This window comes from Nycticebus coucang, chromosome X (genome assembly GCF_027406575.1).
Source record: "Nycticebus coucang isolate mNycCou1 chromosome X, mNycCou1.pri, whole genome shotgun sequence".
In the NCBI taxonomy this organism is placed as follows: Eukaryota; Metazoa; Chordata; class Mammalia; order Primates; family Lorisidae; genus Nycticebus; species Nycticebus coucang.
This window is the reverse complement of record NC_069804.1, coordinates 162,537,199-162,557,527: the sequence shown is the minus strand read 5'-3', so window position 1 is coordinate 162,557,527 and position 20,329 is coordinate 162,537,199. Positions and strand designations below refer to the sequence as shown.

General features: G+C 40.0%; 1 protein-coding gene across 1 annotated transcript in view; it reads right to left on the bottom strand.

Moving 5' to 3' along the window:
* Positions 1-8,115: 8,115 nt before the first annotated feature.
* The window catches only part of HPRT1 (hypoxanthine phosphoribosyltransferase 1), a 43,003-nt gene continuing 30,789 nt past the window's right edge, over positions 8,116-20,329 (bottom strand). The window contains exons 6-9 of the mRNA XM_053580164.1: positions 17,989-18,071; positions 9,698-9,744; positions 9,444-9,520; positions 8,116-8,753 (exon numbers count right to left, since the gene is read on the bottom strand). Of these exons, the coding sequence (XP_053436139.1) occupies positions 8,706-8,753; positions 9,444-9,520; positions 9,698-9,744; positions 17,989-18,071 (255 nt within the window). The 3' untranslated portion in view covers positions 8,116-8,705. The remainder of the gene's footprint in view (positions 8,754-9,443; positions 9,521-9,697; positions 9,745-17,988; positions 18,072-20,329) is intronic.

Below are 20,329 nucleotides of genomic sequence, written 5' to 3'. Positions count from 1 at the left end.
AAAAATTGGGTAATCGGTGGGACCTCACCTAAGGTGCATACTGCAAGGGTACATGTCAACTCTATTAAGAGTAGAGTATAAATGTTTTAACACAACAATTAAGTGAGGTGAAGGCTGTGTTAACTAGTTTGATGTAAGCATTCCAAATTGTATATAAAATCAGCACATTGTACCCCATAAATCCAGTAATGTACCAGTTATGATTTAATAAAAAAAGAAAAAAAAAAACAGTTCTAAATTCCTCCAAAATCCAATCCGGGAGTCTGCCCAGGCCGGGGCCGAGGTAGAGGATAAAGTCATCCGTAGGCCCTGGAGGCTGCCAAAGTCTCCAGGCAGCCAAAATAAATACAAAAATACATAAATAAATAAACAAATACTATAAGAATTAACTGGGCTTGGTGGTGCTTGCCTGTGGGGCTACATAGTGAGCCTTTGACTCAAAAAAAAAAAAAAAAGAGTGAGAGAGATAACAAAATAAAGATGGAAAGTCTGGAAAGAAAAACTTAAAAATGTTCATTTAGTCTGAACACAATCACTAGGAAAATGCCATGAAGGCTGTGTTAACCAGTTCGATGAAAATATTTCAAATTGTATATAAACCAGCACATTGTACCCCATGACTGCATTAATGTACACAGCTATGATTTAATAAAAAAAAGTTCATTTCACCCTGGTATAAGTGTAGCGGGGTAATGGTTGCATCTTATTTTTATTCCGTATTTTTTTTTATCTTCTATAAGTTTTATATTTCCTTTATCTATTCCTTTTCCCTCCATGCAGATCCATAACTTTTAATATCAGGGGAAATGTTATTTATCATGAAATAAAAGTAGATAATCTGTTTCCCAGTGCCAGAAGATCATACATTAGAGGTAGCCAGAGGTGCCAACTCTAGCATAGAAGCCAGCCTGGAAGAGCATGTGACAGGAACATGCACATCACAAAACTTCCTCTCTCCAGCCGTTTTCTGTTGCAGCTACATTCTCCATCAAACCCTTGATCCCTTGCCCTCCTCCCATCCCTTTCTGATTAGCCATAATTATAGAATTCCCCATTGCTTCTAAGAGGGAGACTTACGTTTTCCTATCTCAGACACAGGGATGTCTCTTACCATCAGTGGCATGTCGTAGTGGACAATGCAGCATGCCCCAAGATCCCCCTCCTGGATAGAAGGTCTTATTTTCATAGCAGCCGAGAATGTTGCCAGCAGACAACCCCCAAGGAGTGGCCGACTCTCTTTGGAACCACCTCTGCTAAAGAAAGCCACCTCAGCTGAAGAGATGCCCATTCCTGAGGTAGCCCACATCCCATGACCAGTCAACATGGCTATCAAGACTCAGTTAACTCACGCTGTGCCAAAGGGCCATCCCAGCTTCTTGAGCTCCCTGAGGGTTGGCGGAGGCCTTTGTTGTGACTACACAGGAGCCCAGCCTCTCCCTGTCCCCCAACAACACTGCTTCCTTCTCTCTCCCCCAGAAATATTGTTCCAAAAGCTCTCTCTGATAAACTTCCTCTAGAACCCAACCTGCAACATATCCTAGCTGTATTGGCAACATTTCCCCTTTCTTAGTGATACCTACAATAACAGTCCATCTTATAATTGATAGCATCTTAGATTCAATGAAACACAGACTTCGGTCTATTAAACCCCCAAATGTATACATGCTCCCCATTTTTACCTTAACAAGCACAAAACTCAACTTTCTTGGCACTTGAGATCACACAGCTATTGGTGGTTACCTACCCAACACCAATTCCCACTTCTTGACTGGGCAAAGGGTAAACCCACCTCCAACTGCTATGAGTGGTTAAGGAATGGGCATGTTAGCCAGGCATTGTGGTCCCAGCTACTCGGGAGGCTGAGGCAAGAGAATAGCCTAAGCCCAGGAGTTGGAGGTTGCTGTGAGCTGTGTGATGCCATAGCACTCTACTGAGGGTGATAAAGTGAGACTGTGTCTCTTAAAAAAAAAAAAAGAAAGAAAAGAAAAAAGAAATGGGCATGTGGGCCCATTCTGGCCAGTGAGACTTAAGGAGAGTTTTTCACTACTTTCCAGAGAGTTGACACAGAAAAGCTTTCTCAAAGATTTCGTTCAGATTACTTTTGGCAGCCCTCACTTGACTGCAAGGACTGGTCTTAGCAGGAAAGTGGCACTATGGACAGCTGAGTAGTGGGGTGGAAATCACATGATTCCTTGGTGTCATAAAGAGGCAGTTGATCAAACCGGTCAGGCTACCTCTGGACTTCTCAGTTACATGGGAGCAGAGAAGCCCCCTTATTATTGAAGCCAGTTTGAGCAGGGCGATGCTAGAAGTCTAGAAAATCCAAACTGGTACAAAGACCCTTAGGATGACCTCACTCTACCCGTCTGGCTTTCTCTTATCACTCCCCTCTATATCCTCTCTGCCACAAGGAAAAGAGACTACTCAGCGTTCCCCACACTGCCCTATGCCCAGGCAGACCTTTCCTTCAGCCTTCCTTCCTCTGTATCTACCAGTCGAAACCTGCCCGGGTGTCCAAAGTCTCAGATATTTTGTTTGTTTGCTTATTGAGACAGAGTCTCAGTCTGTTTCCCAGTCTAGAGTGTTGTGGCCTCAGCCTAGCTCACAGCCTCCCAAGTGGCTGGGACTACAGGCATGTGCCCCTGTGCCCGGCTACTTTTTTCTATTTTTGTAGAGATAGGGTGTCACGCTTGCTCAGGCTGGTCTCGAACTCTGAAGCTCAAGTGATCCAGCTGGCTCGGCCTCCCAGACAAGATATCATTTTAAATGTTGCTTTTCCCTGAGGCTTCTCCCGGAAAGATTAGGTGTACCCTTCTCTTCCAGCACTGATTTCAGCCTTGCTTTGCATTTGTCTCATGACCTTAAGTTCCTCAAGGGCAGGGTCAGTTAGCATTCACCCCAAACCCCAAGACGACTAGCACAGAGCTTCAGACATAGGAAAGCCCTAGAATTATCTACTGAACATCAACAGCATTGAATGCAATTGCTCCTTTAACCTGCGTGACCGCAGACAATTGTTTTCTATGAAGGCTCAAGAAACAGTTATGCCTCCTGATGTACAAGCAATACCTGTAGACCTATGTTTTGAAAATGGGGGAATCAACCCAAGGCAACCTCTTGTCTCCAAGCTCTAAAGGTCAGGTGGCCTGTTGTGAACCTTGTGTTCAAACCACACACAGAACATGTAAATAACCAGGACAAGGGATCCAACAGTTACCAGCGTTTTCAGAAAGGTGACTTCAGAAGTACCAAGGTTCAGGAAGACCCAGAATGAGAAGGGACCAGGCCCCTTTACAGTTTACACGATGGCCCTGGTGTCAGCGAGTCTGAATACTTATTATGCATCAGTTATGTCTCACAGGACAAGTTCCTTATTATCTCTGGAACTCAGCTTCCTCCTCTAAAAACTAGGGGTAATAATAGTACCTACCTCAAAGGTTGCTGTAAACACTGAAGTAATACATGCCTACACACAGTCAATGCTGGGTAAAAATGCAACTGCTAATATGTCAAATGGTCTATAAAACCAGTGTATGGTGCCCCATGATTGCATTAATGTACACAGCTATGATTTAACAATGAATAAAAAAATGTAACTGCTGTGAAAAAGAGGCAAGATGGCGCTTACAGGGCAGGTGAGAGTGGGAGTGGAAAGGATGGGAACAGGATGGGAGGGAACATGATGCCTCTGAGTAGACCTTTCTGTATAACTCTCATTAGGTTTCTCTGTAATATTAATTAAAATTAGGATATGGGGCCGGGCTCGGTGGCTCACACCTGTAGTCCCAGCACAATGGGAGGCTGAGACAGGAGGATTTCTTGAGCTCAGGAGTTCAAGACCAGCCAGAGCAAGAGCAAGATCTCATCTCTACTAAAAATAGAAAAACTGGCTCAGTAGCTCAGCGGCTAGGGTACAGGCACACACCGGGGCTGGCGGGTTCAAACCCAGCCTGGGCCTGCCAAACAACAAGGGCAACTACAACAACAAAATAGGGCTGTGCCTATGGCTCAAGGGTTTTTTAAAAGCTGTCTTCTATTCCAGTTTTCTAAAAAAAGATATTTCCATTCATTCTGAAGAAATTGCTACTTTCTGAAGAGTCACAAAACCCGCTATATATATGTTTTTGACTACAGAGGAGGTCTATAGAAAATAAATAAATGTAATTTTAAAAGGCTGTGAATGGAAGGAGATTCATTAGTATCCCAAGGGTAACACACAGAAACTTTTTTTTTTTTTTTTTTTACACAGATATCCCTCCATCACTGGGGTGGAGTGACGTGCCATCATGGTAGCTCACTGCAGCCTCAAACTCCCGGGCTCAAGCGATCCTCCTGCCTACCTGGGGCCACAAGCACCTGCCAACATGCCCAGCTAATTTTTTTTATATTTTTTATATTTTTGGTAGAGCGCAGACCCCATATACCAGAGGTGGCGGGTTCAAACCCGGCCCCACCAAAAACTGCAAAAAAAACCAACAAAATAGCCAGGTGTGGCGGGCGCCTATAGTTCCAGCTACTTGGGAGGTTGAGGCAAGAGAATTGCTTAAGCCCAGGAGTTTGAGGTTGCTGTGAGCTGTGACACCATGGCAGTCTACCAAGGGTAACATAGTGAGACTCTTGTCTCTAAATAAACAAACAAATAAATAAATAAATAATAGAAAAACTAGCCGGGCGCTGTGATGGGTGGCCCATACTCTCAGCTACTTTGGAGGCTGAGACAGGAGGATTGCTCAAGCCCAGGAGTTTGAGATTGCTGTGAGCTAGGTTGAAGCCATGGGACTCTAGCCTGAGAAACAGAGTCTGTCTTAAAAAAAACAGGATATGGGGGGTGGCACCTGTGGCTCAGTGAGTAGGGCGCCTGCCCCATGTACCGAGGGTGGCGGGTTCAAACCCAGCCCCGGCTGAACTGCAACCAAAAAATAGCCGGGCGTTGTGGCGGGCGCCTGTAATCCCAGCTGCTTGGGAGGCTGATGCAGGAGAATTGTGGAAGCCCAAGAACTAGAGGTTGCTGTGAGTCCTGTGACATCATGGCACTCTACCGAAGGCGGTAAAGTGAGACTCTTGTCTCTACAAAAAAAAAAAAAAAAAAGGATATGGGGGCTGAGGGTCTAATTGGAAATATAAACACTGAGAGGGATGAGAAAGAAAATTGTTTTGGAAAACAGTGTTTTGGCTGCATTGTGTCAGGCTGAGGACCAAAAAGATCTATACCCAACAGACTCTAGTTGGTAAATCTTTTCCAGGCATATGTAACAAACTTTATGGTACTGGGGTCGAACAAATAAGTGACTAAAATGTGCATAACAAGAGCCACATTTCCCACTGTCGAAGTTACAAATAAGGAAAAAGGCTAGGATGAAATCAGTGGTGTGGATTAGAGAGGAGACATAAGTATGAACCTCTGTTTATTTTAATATGTATACAGATAGATAAGGGACTAGCTGAAGATGTGTATGCCCGGGTTAGTATGCACGCTTTTATCTCCTAGTTCTGTTCTCTGGGAGGATCTGCAAAGCAATGACACGCTAACAGCAATTAGCAGAGACCCTGGTTTCTACTAGCCTTCTCCAATAAAAGAACCAGGGCCCCCTGGAGGAATGGGGCTGATTTTGGAGTAGGACAGGGAAAATACAAGATAAGACTGTAAAGCCCGTGGTGCCAGAAAATAGGAAGTGTTTGAAAAAGGGTGGAGGAATGACACAGGAAGTGATGGGAAGATGGAGGGCAAGAAGTTCAGGCAGAGGAAGGCACGTACGTGCAAAATAACTGAACCTTTGACTTATGTTCAGAGCGCGCAGATATTGTCATAATTAAAGGAACTGAAAAAATGTTAGGAAAGGAAGTTCTACTGAAAAGCCACCAAGTTTGAAAGTCGCTTCGGTCATTAATCATGATGAAGTCCGTTCTTAAGTACACCCATATAGAGCAAAGAGAAAACTTGAAACTTAACTCGACAGTGTTTATCAGCGATGCTGGGAGTTTCAAATAATAATGAAAAACCATTAAAATCATTACTCTTTCAAGTGGTTTGAAGCGTCTATAAAATTCACATTTAAAAATGGCAGAGCACATATAATCTTTCATGCCAGAAAATTACTTTGTCTGAAGCTGCCCACAGGATCATAAAATAAGCCGGCAAAAAAATTTGAGGAGCACACTGGAGAAACTCTGCAACAGTCTTTGAAGATTCTTTCTAATGCCAGAGGAAGTCGGTTTACATTCTTAAAGCTCAGCTGTGACCTCAAAAAGCTGAGTTTAATGTACAAGTCATTTGGAATGATTACCTTCAAAGAGTTGAATGTTCGCTTCTATGCTATCAGGGTATTCGTTTTTATACAAGAGCTGGGTGGGCACTGTGGGTTAAGTGGCAATGAATTAAGGCAGATTCTGGAATAAAATTGCTTGGGTTCAGATTCCTCATGCCACTTACTGTGTGATCTAGGCACGTTATGCAACCTCTCTGGACCTGCACTTCATCTGTAAAGTTAGGATGATTTAAAAAAAAACCCTTAATGACCTACCTCACAGGGGTTCTCATAAGGACCCAAAAGTGCCCAGTATAGGTCTACTGCGTATATTAATAACTTGATAAATGTTAGCCATTCTTAATAACAAATATTTTTGCTCAGCCTGAAAACTATATTTTGCTTCTAATACAGATAATTAAAATATCTTAATTGCTGTCTAACTTCCTATCATTTATCCAACAAATGTATCAAGCACTGAACATCACTGGCAAGGTCCTGCCCTTGTGGAGCTGACAGTCTACTAAGGGAGACAGTAAATAAGAGGAACAGATCATTTAGCAGGTGACTTCACCATGAATGTCTCCACATAGGCCACACAGACAAGGCCAACTGCAGTCTGACTGTCTTGGAGGAATGACGCCACGCAATCCTCCCAGCACATGGTAACACTGCCAATCTTGTGGGCGGTCCCAAGCCTCTGTTTGTTTCTCACCTCCCCATGTTGTGGCAGCTGCCATAAGGCAGTTTCTCATCTGCCGCCCTGGTTCTGGTAAGGCATGGGACTTTCAACACTGCTGCCCCCGTTAAGAGTTGAGCTGCAAGCTATAAAATCATTTAGCTGGAGTTCGGAGCTGATCCTTCCATGACAGCATGAAAACCCACTATTCATGTCATTTGTGTAAATTATATAGCATGTTATTAAGTCACACCACTCCAAACGGTCAACTGCCAACTATTTTTTTTTACCTACAAAATGGTAATTTTATATGGTTAAATCAAATAGAATGTGGTAAAACCAAGAAAAAGAGAAGGGTAAGGAGACTCAGCAGTTGGAGGCAGGATGAAGTATTAAATAGGGTAGCCAGGTGGACCCCAGTGAGGTGACACGGGGGCTGGCAGGGGAGGAGAGGACTCAGGAGTTATTCTGTATATTGCACTCACATGTGGTAACACCTACTTCAAACTTACAGTGTTAGAAAGATCAAATTAAGTAACAGAAGTGAAAAGGTTTCGTAAACTAGGAAGTTCTGGGACTATGATGGATCATTGTTTATTATTATTTAAAGTTCCCTACTTTGTTGATGGGAATTACAGCAAACTTTCAAAGGGATAAATATATTAGATGGCTCTCAAAATGTTGCTGTTTATACCTTACTTGGAGCCGAGAAGGCATTAAGATTTTGGCTTAAAACTTCTCTCTTGCTCCCAGGAAACAAAAGGTTTTGCTGTTCTTTGATCAGCAAAGCATTATTTACACACAAAAAGTAATAGGACATGTCTGAAAACAATCTGTTGAGATGTAGCAGAAAATACAATCCAAACAATTTAAGGGAATTCCAAGAGAAAGCCATGCTATTTTAGCATAATAAATGTAATTAAGTGTACCATGTGTCTGAAATTCAATGTCTTTGAAACAGGTAAAAATTTTGCTAACTCCACCAACCCATTCTATCACATAATCATTATTTGCTATGTTTGGTAAAGATTACAATTAAACTCACTGCTGAAACTTAACAAACTAGGAAAACATAACCAATAGAAAACTATAGTAGGTTAATTTGTAGAGAAATAATAGGCATGCATAGTTTCTTTTAAAGAGACAGCCCTTATTTTAAAGATTTTTTACACTGAAGAATTCAAAAAGTGGTAATTTTTTTAAAATTTATTGAACTGCATTTAAAAGTAACTGCCAACAAAGATTCACTAGTAATAATATGAACAAGTGGGAAAATATAGTCAATACTACGGAAAGACTGCTAAGGTAATTCCAGGATATTGGTTTGTGTAAAAGAACAAAACCTTCTTAGATGCTGTCACTTATCAAAACATGGCTGCTGCTTAACTTTCTGAATACTCGGTGGTATAATTAACAATAGTCAATCATTTCTGTCTTTAATATATAAAAAATTAAAATACCAATTAAAAAACTAATATATCTTCTCTTTGTTTCTTACAGATACAATTTTAATACTTTGTTTGATAGTGGTATGGTTGAAGAGATTTTTATCATTCACAATCCACCCAAAGGGAACCGATAAACTATAGGCTCATAGTACAAATAAAAGAGTTCAGGAATGTAGCAAGTGACATTTGTAAAGTACAAAACTGATAAATTTCTTAGAAGATACATGCAAAAAGCTCTACTAAGCAGATGGCCACAGAACTAGAATGTTTGATAATTTTATTGTTGATGTCGATAGGACTCCAGATGTTTCAAACTCTATTTGAACTTTCATCTTAGGCTTTGTATTTTGCTTTTCCAGTTTCACTAATGACACAAACATGCTGTAAAAGAAAAATCCAGAAATTCACATTAAAAATTATATTCTGTAATGAAAGTCAAGAACGACATTTTATATAAGAACAGTATTACGCCACCAGGGCTCTTTCTAGACAAACCAAGGTGCTACTACTATTTGGGGGAGTGTGTCTTTTGAAAACAAAGAAGCCTGTCCCATTACTTTGATTTGTTTGTCAATAAATAATTTTCAAAGACAAATAAGGTGGAGAATTTTAAGGTCATCAAAGTGGGGGGCCAGGGTAGTTATAAAAACGATGGAGTGTAAAACTACTTTAGATAGTGTGGTTGGTGCAATCTTCCTCAACATTTACATAAATGCATCCATGGGACTCCAGCCTCCAGAGTAAGAGGCAGATATTCAAAGAGTAAATTAAAAGACTTAAACTTGATCATTTATTTCTTACTTATGACCACATTTATCATTTGTAGTAATAATGGGACAGTTATTGTATATTAAAGCTGTTCAACTAATTCAGCCAGCAAGAAGTGTCATCCTACGTTGGCCAAGTTCCAGTCCTAAGGACGTCTGTACTTGACTACAGCTTTATGCGACTAATGGGAACCATCAGTCTATTCAAATTATGAGGTGTTGGAAGGAGAAAACAATTCTTCTCTTTCCTAAATTTTTATGTGGGTTTTGAAAAATGAGAGTGAGCAAAAGAAGCATTACTTACGTTCAAATCCCTGAAGTATTCGTTATAGTCAAGGGCATATCCTACGACAAACTTGTCTGGAATTTCAAATCCAACAACTAAAACGAATCATAATTCGTCATTTAGATACAGAAAACATCACTTTTAAATCTAATACTTGTGAATGTGCCTTCTCTATAAATACTCTCTACATATAACTCAATTCTAAGCCATTTCACAGAAAACTTTTTTAGGTTAAAGATCGTTAAATGATTGACAAAAAGTAATTCACTTACAGTCTGGCCTGTATCCAACACTTCGAGGGGTCCTTTTCACCAACAAGCTGTTAATAACAAAATGTGACATGACATATTGACTACGGAGCATTCCAAAAGAGAACATTAATGTTTCCAAATACTGTTTCATCTGTACTGAGCATGCCACAGTCACTTTTAGCATATCCAAGCGTTAAATCGTAGGAACACTGGGAAGGGACGGCAATGAGTTCACACTACAGACGAGGCCCTTGATCTCCACTTAGAACCTATGGATGGACAGTTCTGAGAGGCACACTTTGACTACCTACTTGTCCATCGAAGGGCAGCGAATCAGGAGGATGAATGGGTGGTGAATGCCAATGAGCAAAGATGAAAAGACAGGGTTCTTAGTCCAGAATCCCTGGAAATAACAGTCCCTAAGCTATAGAGGGTGAGGGAGAAATAAGCATCACCTTTTATCACAACTTTTACTACTTGGCTTACAAAGAGGAACTTTAAGCTAAAAAATAATAGTCTGCTGAAGGAACCAGTATTTTTTTTTTTTTTTTGAGACAAGAGTCTTACTTGGTCACCCTTGGTAGAGTGCTATGGTATCATAGCTCACAGCAACCTCAAATTCTTGGGCTCAAAGGATCCTCTCACCTCAGCCTCCCAAGTAGCTGGGACTACAGGCACCCCCCCACAATGCCCAGCTATTTTTTTTTAGAGATGGGGTCTTGCTCTTGCTTAGGCTGTTCTCGAACCTGAGCTCAGGCAATCCATCTGCCCCAGCCTCCCAAGTGCTGGGATTACAGGCGTGAGCCACCATGCCTGCCTAGGAACCAGTATTTTTTTAAAAGCAAAAGTTGGGGGTGGGATAAGTCAGCTCTACCAAAAACTAATTTTATAATCCAATGTTGCCTGTTGGAAAATTTTTAGAAATTAAAAAAAGGGACAGAGGTGCTTTGGAAGTCTTTATATATGTTAAAGGAAGCTGCAATATAAGTTATGATTTCACATCTTCCTAGATACAACTGCCTCATCATTCTCTTCCAGTAATTAGATATCACTTCGACTCATTTTCCATTTAGAAAGAAAATAACCCATCACAGTATAAACCCTTCCCTCTACTGGAACTCAGGAACACTCCAGAAAGGGTATCACTAAACTCAGTGCAAGCCATACTAGGAGCTCAGGAAAACTGAGCACCCACTTCACAGGCCTACAGATTGTTTAATAAAGCTTCATCTGCAAGGAATGACTGTAGTTGGTTTCTGAAACATTTTCCATACTTTAAACGGGTAACCCCTCTGAAGAAGATAAATGCAAATGGGTGATAAACAGTTGAAAAGATGTTCAACATCATTAGTCATCAGAGAAATGCAAATTAAAACCACAGTGAGATACCATATCGCACCCAGGAAGATGGCTATACACGGAATGAAAGACAATCAAGGATGTGGAGATATTGGAACCTTCACACTGTTCCACTGCTGGTGGGAATGTGAAATGGGGCATACACCTTGCTAAACAGCCTGGCAATTCCTCAAAATGTTAAACATATTACCATGTGACCTAACAATGATATGCCCAGGAGCACTGAAACCGGTCTGAACATGTACAAGAATATTCAAATCAACATTATTCGTAAGAGCCAAGAAGCAGTACTGCAAATGTTCACTAATAGATGGATGAAGAAACAAAATGTGGTGGATCTGTAGGATGGATTGCAATTCAGCCGCAGCAGGAGATAAGTACTGATACATGCTACGACATGGGTGAACCTTCAAAACATTATTCTAAGTCAGCGGTTCTCAACCTGTGGGTCGCGACCCCCTTTAAGAGTCGCCTAATATCAGATATTTACATTACAATTCATAACAGTACCAAAATTACAGTTATGAAGTAGCAATGAAAATAATTTTATGGTTGGGGGTCACCACAACATGAGGAACTCGATTAAAAGGTCACGGCATTAGGAAGGTTGAGAACCACTGTTCTAAGTGAAAGAAGCCAGACATTGCATGAGTCTATTTATATGAAATGTCCAGAAGAGACAAATCTGTATACTCTCTCTGTAGAAAGTAAATTAGTCGTTCCCATGGGGTGGGAGAAGGGAGAATGACTGCTAATGGATACAGGGTTTCTTTTGAAGGTGATGACAAGGTTCTAACTTTAGATAGTGGTGATCAATACGCAACTCTGGATATACTAAAACGCACTGGATTGTACAACTTTGAAAGAGCGGATTTCATGGTATGTGACTCATATCACCATAAAAAAAGAGTAATCATTTCCAGAACCACCTACGTATAATAACATACTAAAAATTTTACTATCCTCCCTAAATTCTAAAAGGAACAATTAAAAAGCTGCTTGCTATAATGAGATCCATCATATTATAAACAACAGTGAAACAGTGCTTTGCAGTTAAAAAGATTTTCTTTTCTTTTTTTTTTTTTTTTGAGGCAGTCTCACTTTGTCGCCCTCAGTTGAGTACTGTGGTGTCATAGCTCACAGCAACCCCAAACTCTTGGGCTCAAGTGATTCTCTTGCCTCAGTTTTTCATTTTTAGTAGAGAAGAGGTCTTACTCTTGCTCAGGCTAATCTCAAAATTCTGAGCTCAAGCAATCCACCCACCTTGGCCTCCCAGAGTACTAGGATTATAGGCATGAGCCACCAGGCCTGGCAGTTAAAAAGATTTTCAAATACATGATCTCCTTAAATCACCCAGTCTCCCTGTGAGAACAAGATATAACAGTCATCCCCATTTAAAGATGAGTAAATATGTTCAGAGAGTTTAAGTGCAGGATGGTTGCTCTGGTTAAGTGGGAGTGAATGTCAGACTGATATCCCAAGTCCATGCCTTTCTCACTCTACTGTTCTGCCTAGAACCTGAAAAATGAAAATGGGAAGAGCCTTAGAAGTTATCAAGGCAATTCATCCTCAACAGAGGTACCAATGCCTCCAAGGAAGCCAAATTAATCCTCAACAGGGAAGGCAGAGAATTTGGACATTACAATCAATGCCTATGACCCTCCAAAACTCAACCCTATCTGACGATTTTAATCATTAGTACTTAATTTCTCTCTTTGTAGATCCCTTGGGTATATGATCAGCACTGACGTGGAGTTCACAGAAGATACACGAAATGTATGTAAGCTCAGTGCTACAAAACGATGCTAAATAGATGGCTATGATTAGAGGGCTTTCCTTCATCCTCTCTTCTCTCATGAAGTTATTGTGAGAGGCGGTCTATGGGTGTTTGCTTTTTCAAAGATTCTTTTTTGATCTTGTATCTATACTTTATTATTTAATTTTGCAAAAGTTATTTGCCCCATCATTAATGTCAAGTGCAGTCATGCATTACTTAACAACAGGGATACATTCTGAGAAATGCATCATTAGGCAATTTCGCCATTATGCAAACATCAGGGAGTATATTTACACAAACCTGGATGGTGTAGCCTACTACACACCTAGGCTATGTGACGCAGCGTAGTGCTCCTAGGCTACAAACCTGTATAGCAAGTTACCGTGCTCAATACTGTACACAACTGTAACACCATAGTAAGTATTTGTAAAATATGCATAAAAATGCAGTATTACCATCTTATAGGACCATTGTCATATAAACATGATCTGCTGTTGACCAGAAGCACTGTTATATAGCATATGACTGTGCTGAAAAGAAAAATATGTCCCAAAAATCACAATTCATATCTAGAAGTTAAATTTGTTTTTGAGACAGTCTCACTCTGCTGCCCATGTGAGAGTGCTGTGGGGGTCAGCCTAGCTCACAGCAACCTTGGACTCCTGGGTTCAAGCAATTCTCCTAAGTAGCCAGGACTCCAGGCCCCTGCCAAAACTTATCCAGCTAAAATTTTTCTATTTTTAATAGAGATGGGGTCTCGCTCTTGATTAGGCTGGTCTTGAACTCCTGAGCTCATGTAATTTTCCCACCTCAGCCTTCCAGAGTGCTTGGATTACAGGCCTGAGTCACTATGCCTGGTCTCCAGAAGTTAATTTTCAAAAAATTAAAATTTTAGGTGGCACCTGTGGCTCAAGGAGTAGGGCGCTGACCCCATATACCAGGGGTGGCAGGTTTGAGCCCAGCCCCGACCAAAACTGCTAAAAACAAAAAAAAAAAAAAAAAAAAAAAAGAAATTAAAATTTTAATTGTTAGACTCTTGCTGGAAACAAGTTTCTAATCTTTTTTTTTTTTTTTTTGTAGAGATAGAGTCTCACTCTATCACCCTCGGGAGAGTGCCGTGGCGTCACACGGCTCACAGCAACCTCCAACTCCTGGGCTTAGGCGATTCTCTTGCCTCAGCCTCCTGAGTAGGTGGGACTACAGGCACCCACCACAATGTCCGGCTATTTTTTTGTTGCAGTTTGGCAGGGGCCGGGTTTGAACCTGCCACCCTCAGAATATGGGGCTGGCACCCTACCCACTGAGCCACAGGCACCACCCAGTTTTGAATCATTTTTAAAAAATCTGATTATACTTCTGTTATGATGTATTTGTATAAATTTCTAATTTGTATATGTAATTCAATATAGTTACATAAGTAAACAAGTTATATTAAAAGTGACTCCACAAATATAAAGTACAGCTTTTTTTTTTTTTAAGACAGAGTCTCACTTTGTTGCCCTTGGTGGAGTGCCGTGGCGTCATAGCTCACAGCAACCTTAAACTCTTGGGCTCAAGTGATCCTCTTGCCTCACCCTCCCCAAGTAGCTGGGACTACAGGTGCCTACCATGACACATGGCTATTTTTAGCAATGGGGTCTCGATCTTGCTCAGGCTGGCTCAAACTCCTGAGCTCAGGCAATCTACCCACCTTGGCCTCCCAAAGTGCTAGGATTAGAGGTGTGAGCCACTGAGCTTGGCCTTAAAGTACAACTTTTTAAAATTTTTATTTGAAATACAGATTCATAGCAAGGTGCAAAAAAAAAAAAATGCACAAGAGAGAACCTATGGAAGTTCCCTTTATCCAATTTCCTCCAATGGTAAAATCTTAAATAACTATAGTAGATTATTACAACTAGGACATCAATGTTGGTGAACCCACCTTATCCACATTTCACCAGCTTTACATGTACTCATATGTATGTGAACAGTTCTATGCAATGTTATCACATGTAGATCCATGTAACCACCACCATAATCAAGATACTTTGCATCACATAAGCCTTCCTTTTGCACGCACTAACCCCTGGCAACTGCTAATTAGTTCTCCATTTCTATATTTTTGTCATTTCAAGAATGTTCTATAAACGGAACCATATAGCACCTAACTTTTTGATACTGGCCTTTATCAGCATAATTCCCTTGAGGCTCGTCTAAGTTGTTGGGGGTGTATCAATAGCTTTTTCCTTTTTATTGCTGAGTACCATTCCATGGTATAACAGTACTACAGTCTGTTTAACCATTCATCTGCTGAAGGGCATTTTGGCTGCTTATAGTTTAGGGGTATTACAAATGAAGCGCTATGAACATTCACATATACGTTTTTGTATAGATGTAAGTTTTTATTTCTCTAGGGTAAATGCTCAGGAGTGCAACTTCTGGGAGTCTTACAGTAGTTCTATGTTTAACTTTTAAAGAAACTGCCAAACTGTATTCTAGAGTGGTCATGCCATTTTACATTCCTATTATTTAACAGTTTGTATTTTATTTTATTTTATTTTTGAGATAGTGTCTCACTCAGTCGTGGAGTCATAGCTCACAACAACCTCAAATTTTTGGGCTCAAGCGATTCTCTTGGCTCAGTCTCCTATGAGGCTCCTGCACAATGTCTGGCTAGCTTTTCTATTTGTAGAGACAGGGTCTCACTTTGGTCTTGAACTCCTCAGCTCAGGCAACCCACCCACTTTAGCCTCCAAGAATGCTAGGAATACAGACATGGGCCACTGTGCCTTTTCCATTTAACAGCTTTTCAACTTTTAATTTAAGTTAAAAATTTTAGTCATTCTTAAACCTACACTGCATAAAATAACCTTTATACTTACTCTTTTTATACATTAAGCACAGATACACATATATGACATAATTGGGTATATGATATACCAGTGATATTAAAATTTCATGGTGGAAGAGAGATTAGGGGAAAAAAAGTTAAGAAACACTGATTTATGCCAACTGCACTACTAAGAAATGACCTAAGTTTTCTTTGAGCATAAACCATCTTCAGCAACACAAAATACCTTTCTGTCAATTCTACAGCATACTCCAGAAAAAATAACAAAAGAATATCCACTCTGGGAGGCTGAGGCGGGTGGATCCCTTGAGCACAAGATTTTAAGACCAGCCTGAGCAAGAGCGAGACCCCCTATCTACTAAAAATAGAAACACTAGCCAGGCATAGTGATGGGCACCTGTGGTCCCAGCTACTTGGGAGGCTGAGGCAAGGGGACTGCTGAAGCCCAAGAGTTTGAGGTTGTTGTGATCTAGGACACTAAGGGACTCTACCCAGGGCAACAGAGTAAGACACTGTCAAAAAAAAAAAAAAAAAAACTGGAGGACTAAACTCTATGCTATAGTAGGTTGACACTTAAAAACTCTAAACCTAAAGAACACATAAGGAAATCAAGTGTACCAACTAGTTTAAAGAATACCTAAGTATTTCAAATTGTATATAAAACCAGCACATTGCACCCCATAAATGCATTAATGTACACAGCTATGATTTAATTTAAAAAAAAAAATAATACTTAGGGCCCTATAATACGTAGCACCTGTCCCAAATCCATTTAAAAGAAAAACTCACTTACATACACCTGCACTGGCTATTAGAAAAGTCTGTAAGTGTGGGCTGTCATGTTCTGGTATGTAAAAAAGAAGAAAAAAAGAAAAGCCTATGAAGTGTGGACACATGAGTCGTTAATAGGCTTACTCTAATTCAACTACACTTGTCAGACCCTGTGATACTTTAAAAAGAGGTTTATTAAAAACCTGCTAATCATTTAGAAAAAAAGTATAAGATCACTACCTGGCCCCTAAACAAAAATTGCAGATTGAGGAGCCAGGCATGATGGCTCATGCCTGTAATCCTAGCACTCTGGCAGGCCAAGGCATGTGGATTGCCTGAGCTCAGGAGTTTGAGAACAACAGCCTGATTAAGAGTAAGACCCCGTCTCTACTAAAAAGAGAAAAAACTAGCCAGGCGTTGTGGGCGCCTATAGGCTGAGCTACTTGGGAAGCTGAGGCAAAAGAGCACTTGAACCCAAGAGTTTGAGGTTCCTGTGAGCTATGACGCCACAGCACTCTACTGAGGGCGATAAACTGAGACTCTGTCAAAAAAAAAAAAAAAAAGAAAGAAAGAAAGAAAAGAAAAATAATTATAGATTGATCAAAGACTTGGCATGGCGGTACACTCCTATAGTCCCAGCTACTTGGAAGGCTGAGATAGAAAGAACACCTAAACCCAGGAGTTATTAAGGTCAACCTGAGCAATTAGTAAGACCCTATCCCATAATTAATAAATTAAGAAAAAAATTGCAAAAGTTAAGCACTTTTTTTGATGTTTTTTTCCTTTTTTTTTTTACAGTTTATTTTGGCCAGGGTTGGGTTTGAACCCGTCACCTCCGGCATATGGGGCCGGCACCCTACTCCTTTGAGCCACAGGTGTTTTTTTTTTTTTGATGTTTTTGTGATGCTACTCTACTAAAATCTTAAGGTGGTTTACACAAACTCTTCCCTTGGTTCAAATTTCATCTCTATAGCTTATTAGCTATTTGCCTTTGAGCAATTCCTATGCCTCAATATCCTCACTTATAAAATGAGAATAATAATACTACCCCAGAGTTGCTGGGGAAGAAATTAAAATTAGGAATGAACACAGGTAAATCTATCAAAAGCAAAAGTCAAACAACATAGGTAAGGAGAGGAGGTGGGGCTGACTTAGAAAAAAATGAAGCAGACATTGCAAAATTTCACCATGGACAAAAAACCGAAATGTAATATACATCACTCAATTCTAGAAGCTCCAGATCTTCAGGGCCCACCCCTGCCTACCACTTCCTTACTCCACTTTGGAATCCTTAGTCTCAATTCTGCAAGGAGGCTCAAAATTCTCTATCATGCTACTCAGAACAAGTTGATATAATTACCATGCTGAAAAACCAAATACTGAGGTAGTGGTAATGAAGCGCTTTGTTAACACACAACAAAATTATTTTAAAAGATTATTGCCTGAGTCTTATTTGAGATTACATTGCTTTTTGAAGATAAAGTGACAGCTGAGAACATTTATCCTTCCAAAGAAGCAATCACTTAATCCTTCTCCAAATGAAGAAAATATTGTATGTCAAAATAGCATACATACCTTGCGACCTTGACCATCTTTGGATTATACTGCTTGACCAAGGAAAGCAAGGTCTGCATTGTCTTGCCAGTGTCAATTATATCCTTTCAAAAAAGAGAAGACATTTAAATATAAAACCAGCATAGTTTTAAATTCAGAGTTACTATATAAACACAAGATACCTAAACTCCCAGGTGTAATTAGAATACTGCCATTGTTTTCAGTGTAGTAATTCTCACCAAAATCCACACACTGACATATTCTTAAATCTATAAATCATCTGGCCCTCAGCAGTTATGCAAGATCACAACAGCAGGCTGGAGCAAGATTCTCCTACTAGTTTTAAAGAAGTCAGCTGCCATGTTGTGAAAGGGTCATATGCCAGGACATGAAGACATCTGAGAGTAAGCCTGAGCCAGTAGCCAGTGAGAAAATGGACTCATTCCTGCCATCATAAGGATTAAATTGAACTTGGAATTATCATGAGCCCCAGATGACACCTGGATGAGATAGAAAGAGACCCTGGGCAGAGGAACCAGGTGACCCATATTTGAGAAGCAATGCCTGGAAATGATTACATATACATATTCATATATACAGGTATATACTTGTATATGTGTAACTTTAAAGATAGTTATCACATATCTGAGAATGAAGGGCAAGTAAAGAAATGAGGCTTTACCTATATTATGATATTCCATTTCTAAAAAAACTTAGATCTGAAGTAAATATGGCAAAATGTTAATATTTTGTAATGGTACATAGATGTTGAGCATTATCATTTTCTGAGGTCAAAATATTTCAAAGTTAAAACTAAATGAAAAGGGCGGCGCTGGTGGCTCAGTCGGTAAGGCGCCGGCCCCATATACCGAGGTTGGCGGGTTCAAACCCGGCCCCGGCCAAACTGCAACCAAAAAAAAAAAAACTAAATGAAAAAGGTCCAAGTGAGTTGAAGAGGAAAACAGTATAAAGAAAGGCTTTGTGGAGGTGACTTTCAAGCTGGATCTTAAAGGATTAAAACACGGGAAAAGAGGACAATCCAGATACAAGAAATAAGGAGCAAAGAGTGGGAACAACCCCAATGCCCATCAACCAACGAATGGATAAAGAAAGAAAATGTAGTACAGACAGCACCTTACAATGGTTAGCCTTACACTCTTTGACTTGACAATGGTTTTATTGGGGTATTAAATACATTTTCAATTTACGATGGGTTTATCAGGACCTAGTCCCATCATCAAGTTGAGGAACATCTGTATATTCATACAGTGAAATACTATTTGCTAATGGAAAGGGGTGAGTACTGACACACTGCTCAATGTAAAGGAATCTTGAAATGTTTAAGCTATGTGAAAAGTAGCCAGAAACAAAGGGCCATATACTGTATGGTTCTATTTATCCAAAGTGTACAGAATAGGCAAATCTTATAGGGAGAGCAAGTATGATAGATTATCACTTTGCTTGGTTCTAGAGAAAGGGTAAAGGGGGAGTGTTGGCTAAGGAGATCATGTTTCTTTGTGGGGTGATGAAAACGTTCTAAAATTCAATGTGGTGATGATTGCACAACTCTGAGTATAAAACCACTGAACTGTATGCTTTAAAGGCATGAATGGTGTAATACGTGATTTGTATCTCAATAAAGCTATTATTTAAAAAAAATAAAAAGCAAAGAACCAGTGAAAAGTATAGAGAAAAATGAGAGGAAGCTGCTGGAGAATGAAGCGGGTAATGTATACTGAGGTCATACTGAAAAACTAAACAATTAGTCTGAAGACTAAATAATGGGAGGTTAGGCTCTGAGTGAGAGGCATGACCACAATCTGTGCTTCAGAAGTTTATGGAATTCAGTAAGGCAGAAAGATGTGAATAGGGAGATCGCAGACAAAAAAATACATACATACACACACAGAGGGTGTCAAAAAAATGTGTATACTTTTTTTTTTTTTTTTTGCCAGGGCTGGGTTTGAACCCACCACCTCCAGCATATGGGACCGGTGCCCTACTCCTTGAGCCACAGGTGCCACCCAAATGTGTATACGTTTTAAAAAAGAAATAAAACTGTATTAAAATTGTAATGCTCAATATATACTGGTAAAGATGAATATAAAGAACATAAAGAAAAAGATGAATATAAGTCATGTTTGAGCACCTCCTGTAAATGCGAAAGTCAAACGTAACTTAAGTATTACAATTTGTTTTGTTTTTTTTTTTTTTTACAGTTTTTGGCTGGGGCTGGGTTTAAGCCCACCACCTCTGGCATATGGGGCTGGCACCTTACTCCTTTGAGCCATAGGTGCCACCCTTAAATATTACAATTTTAATACAGTTTTTTCCTTTCTTTTTTTTTTAATTTATTTTTTGT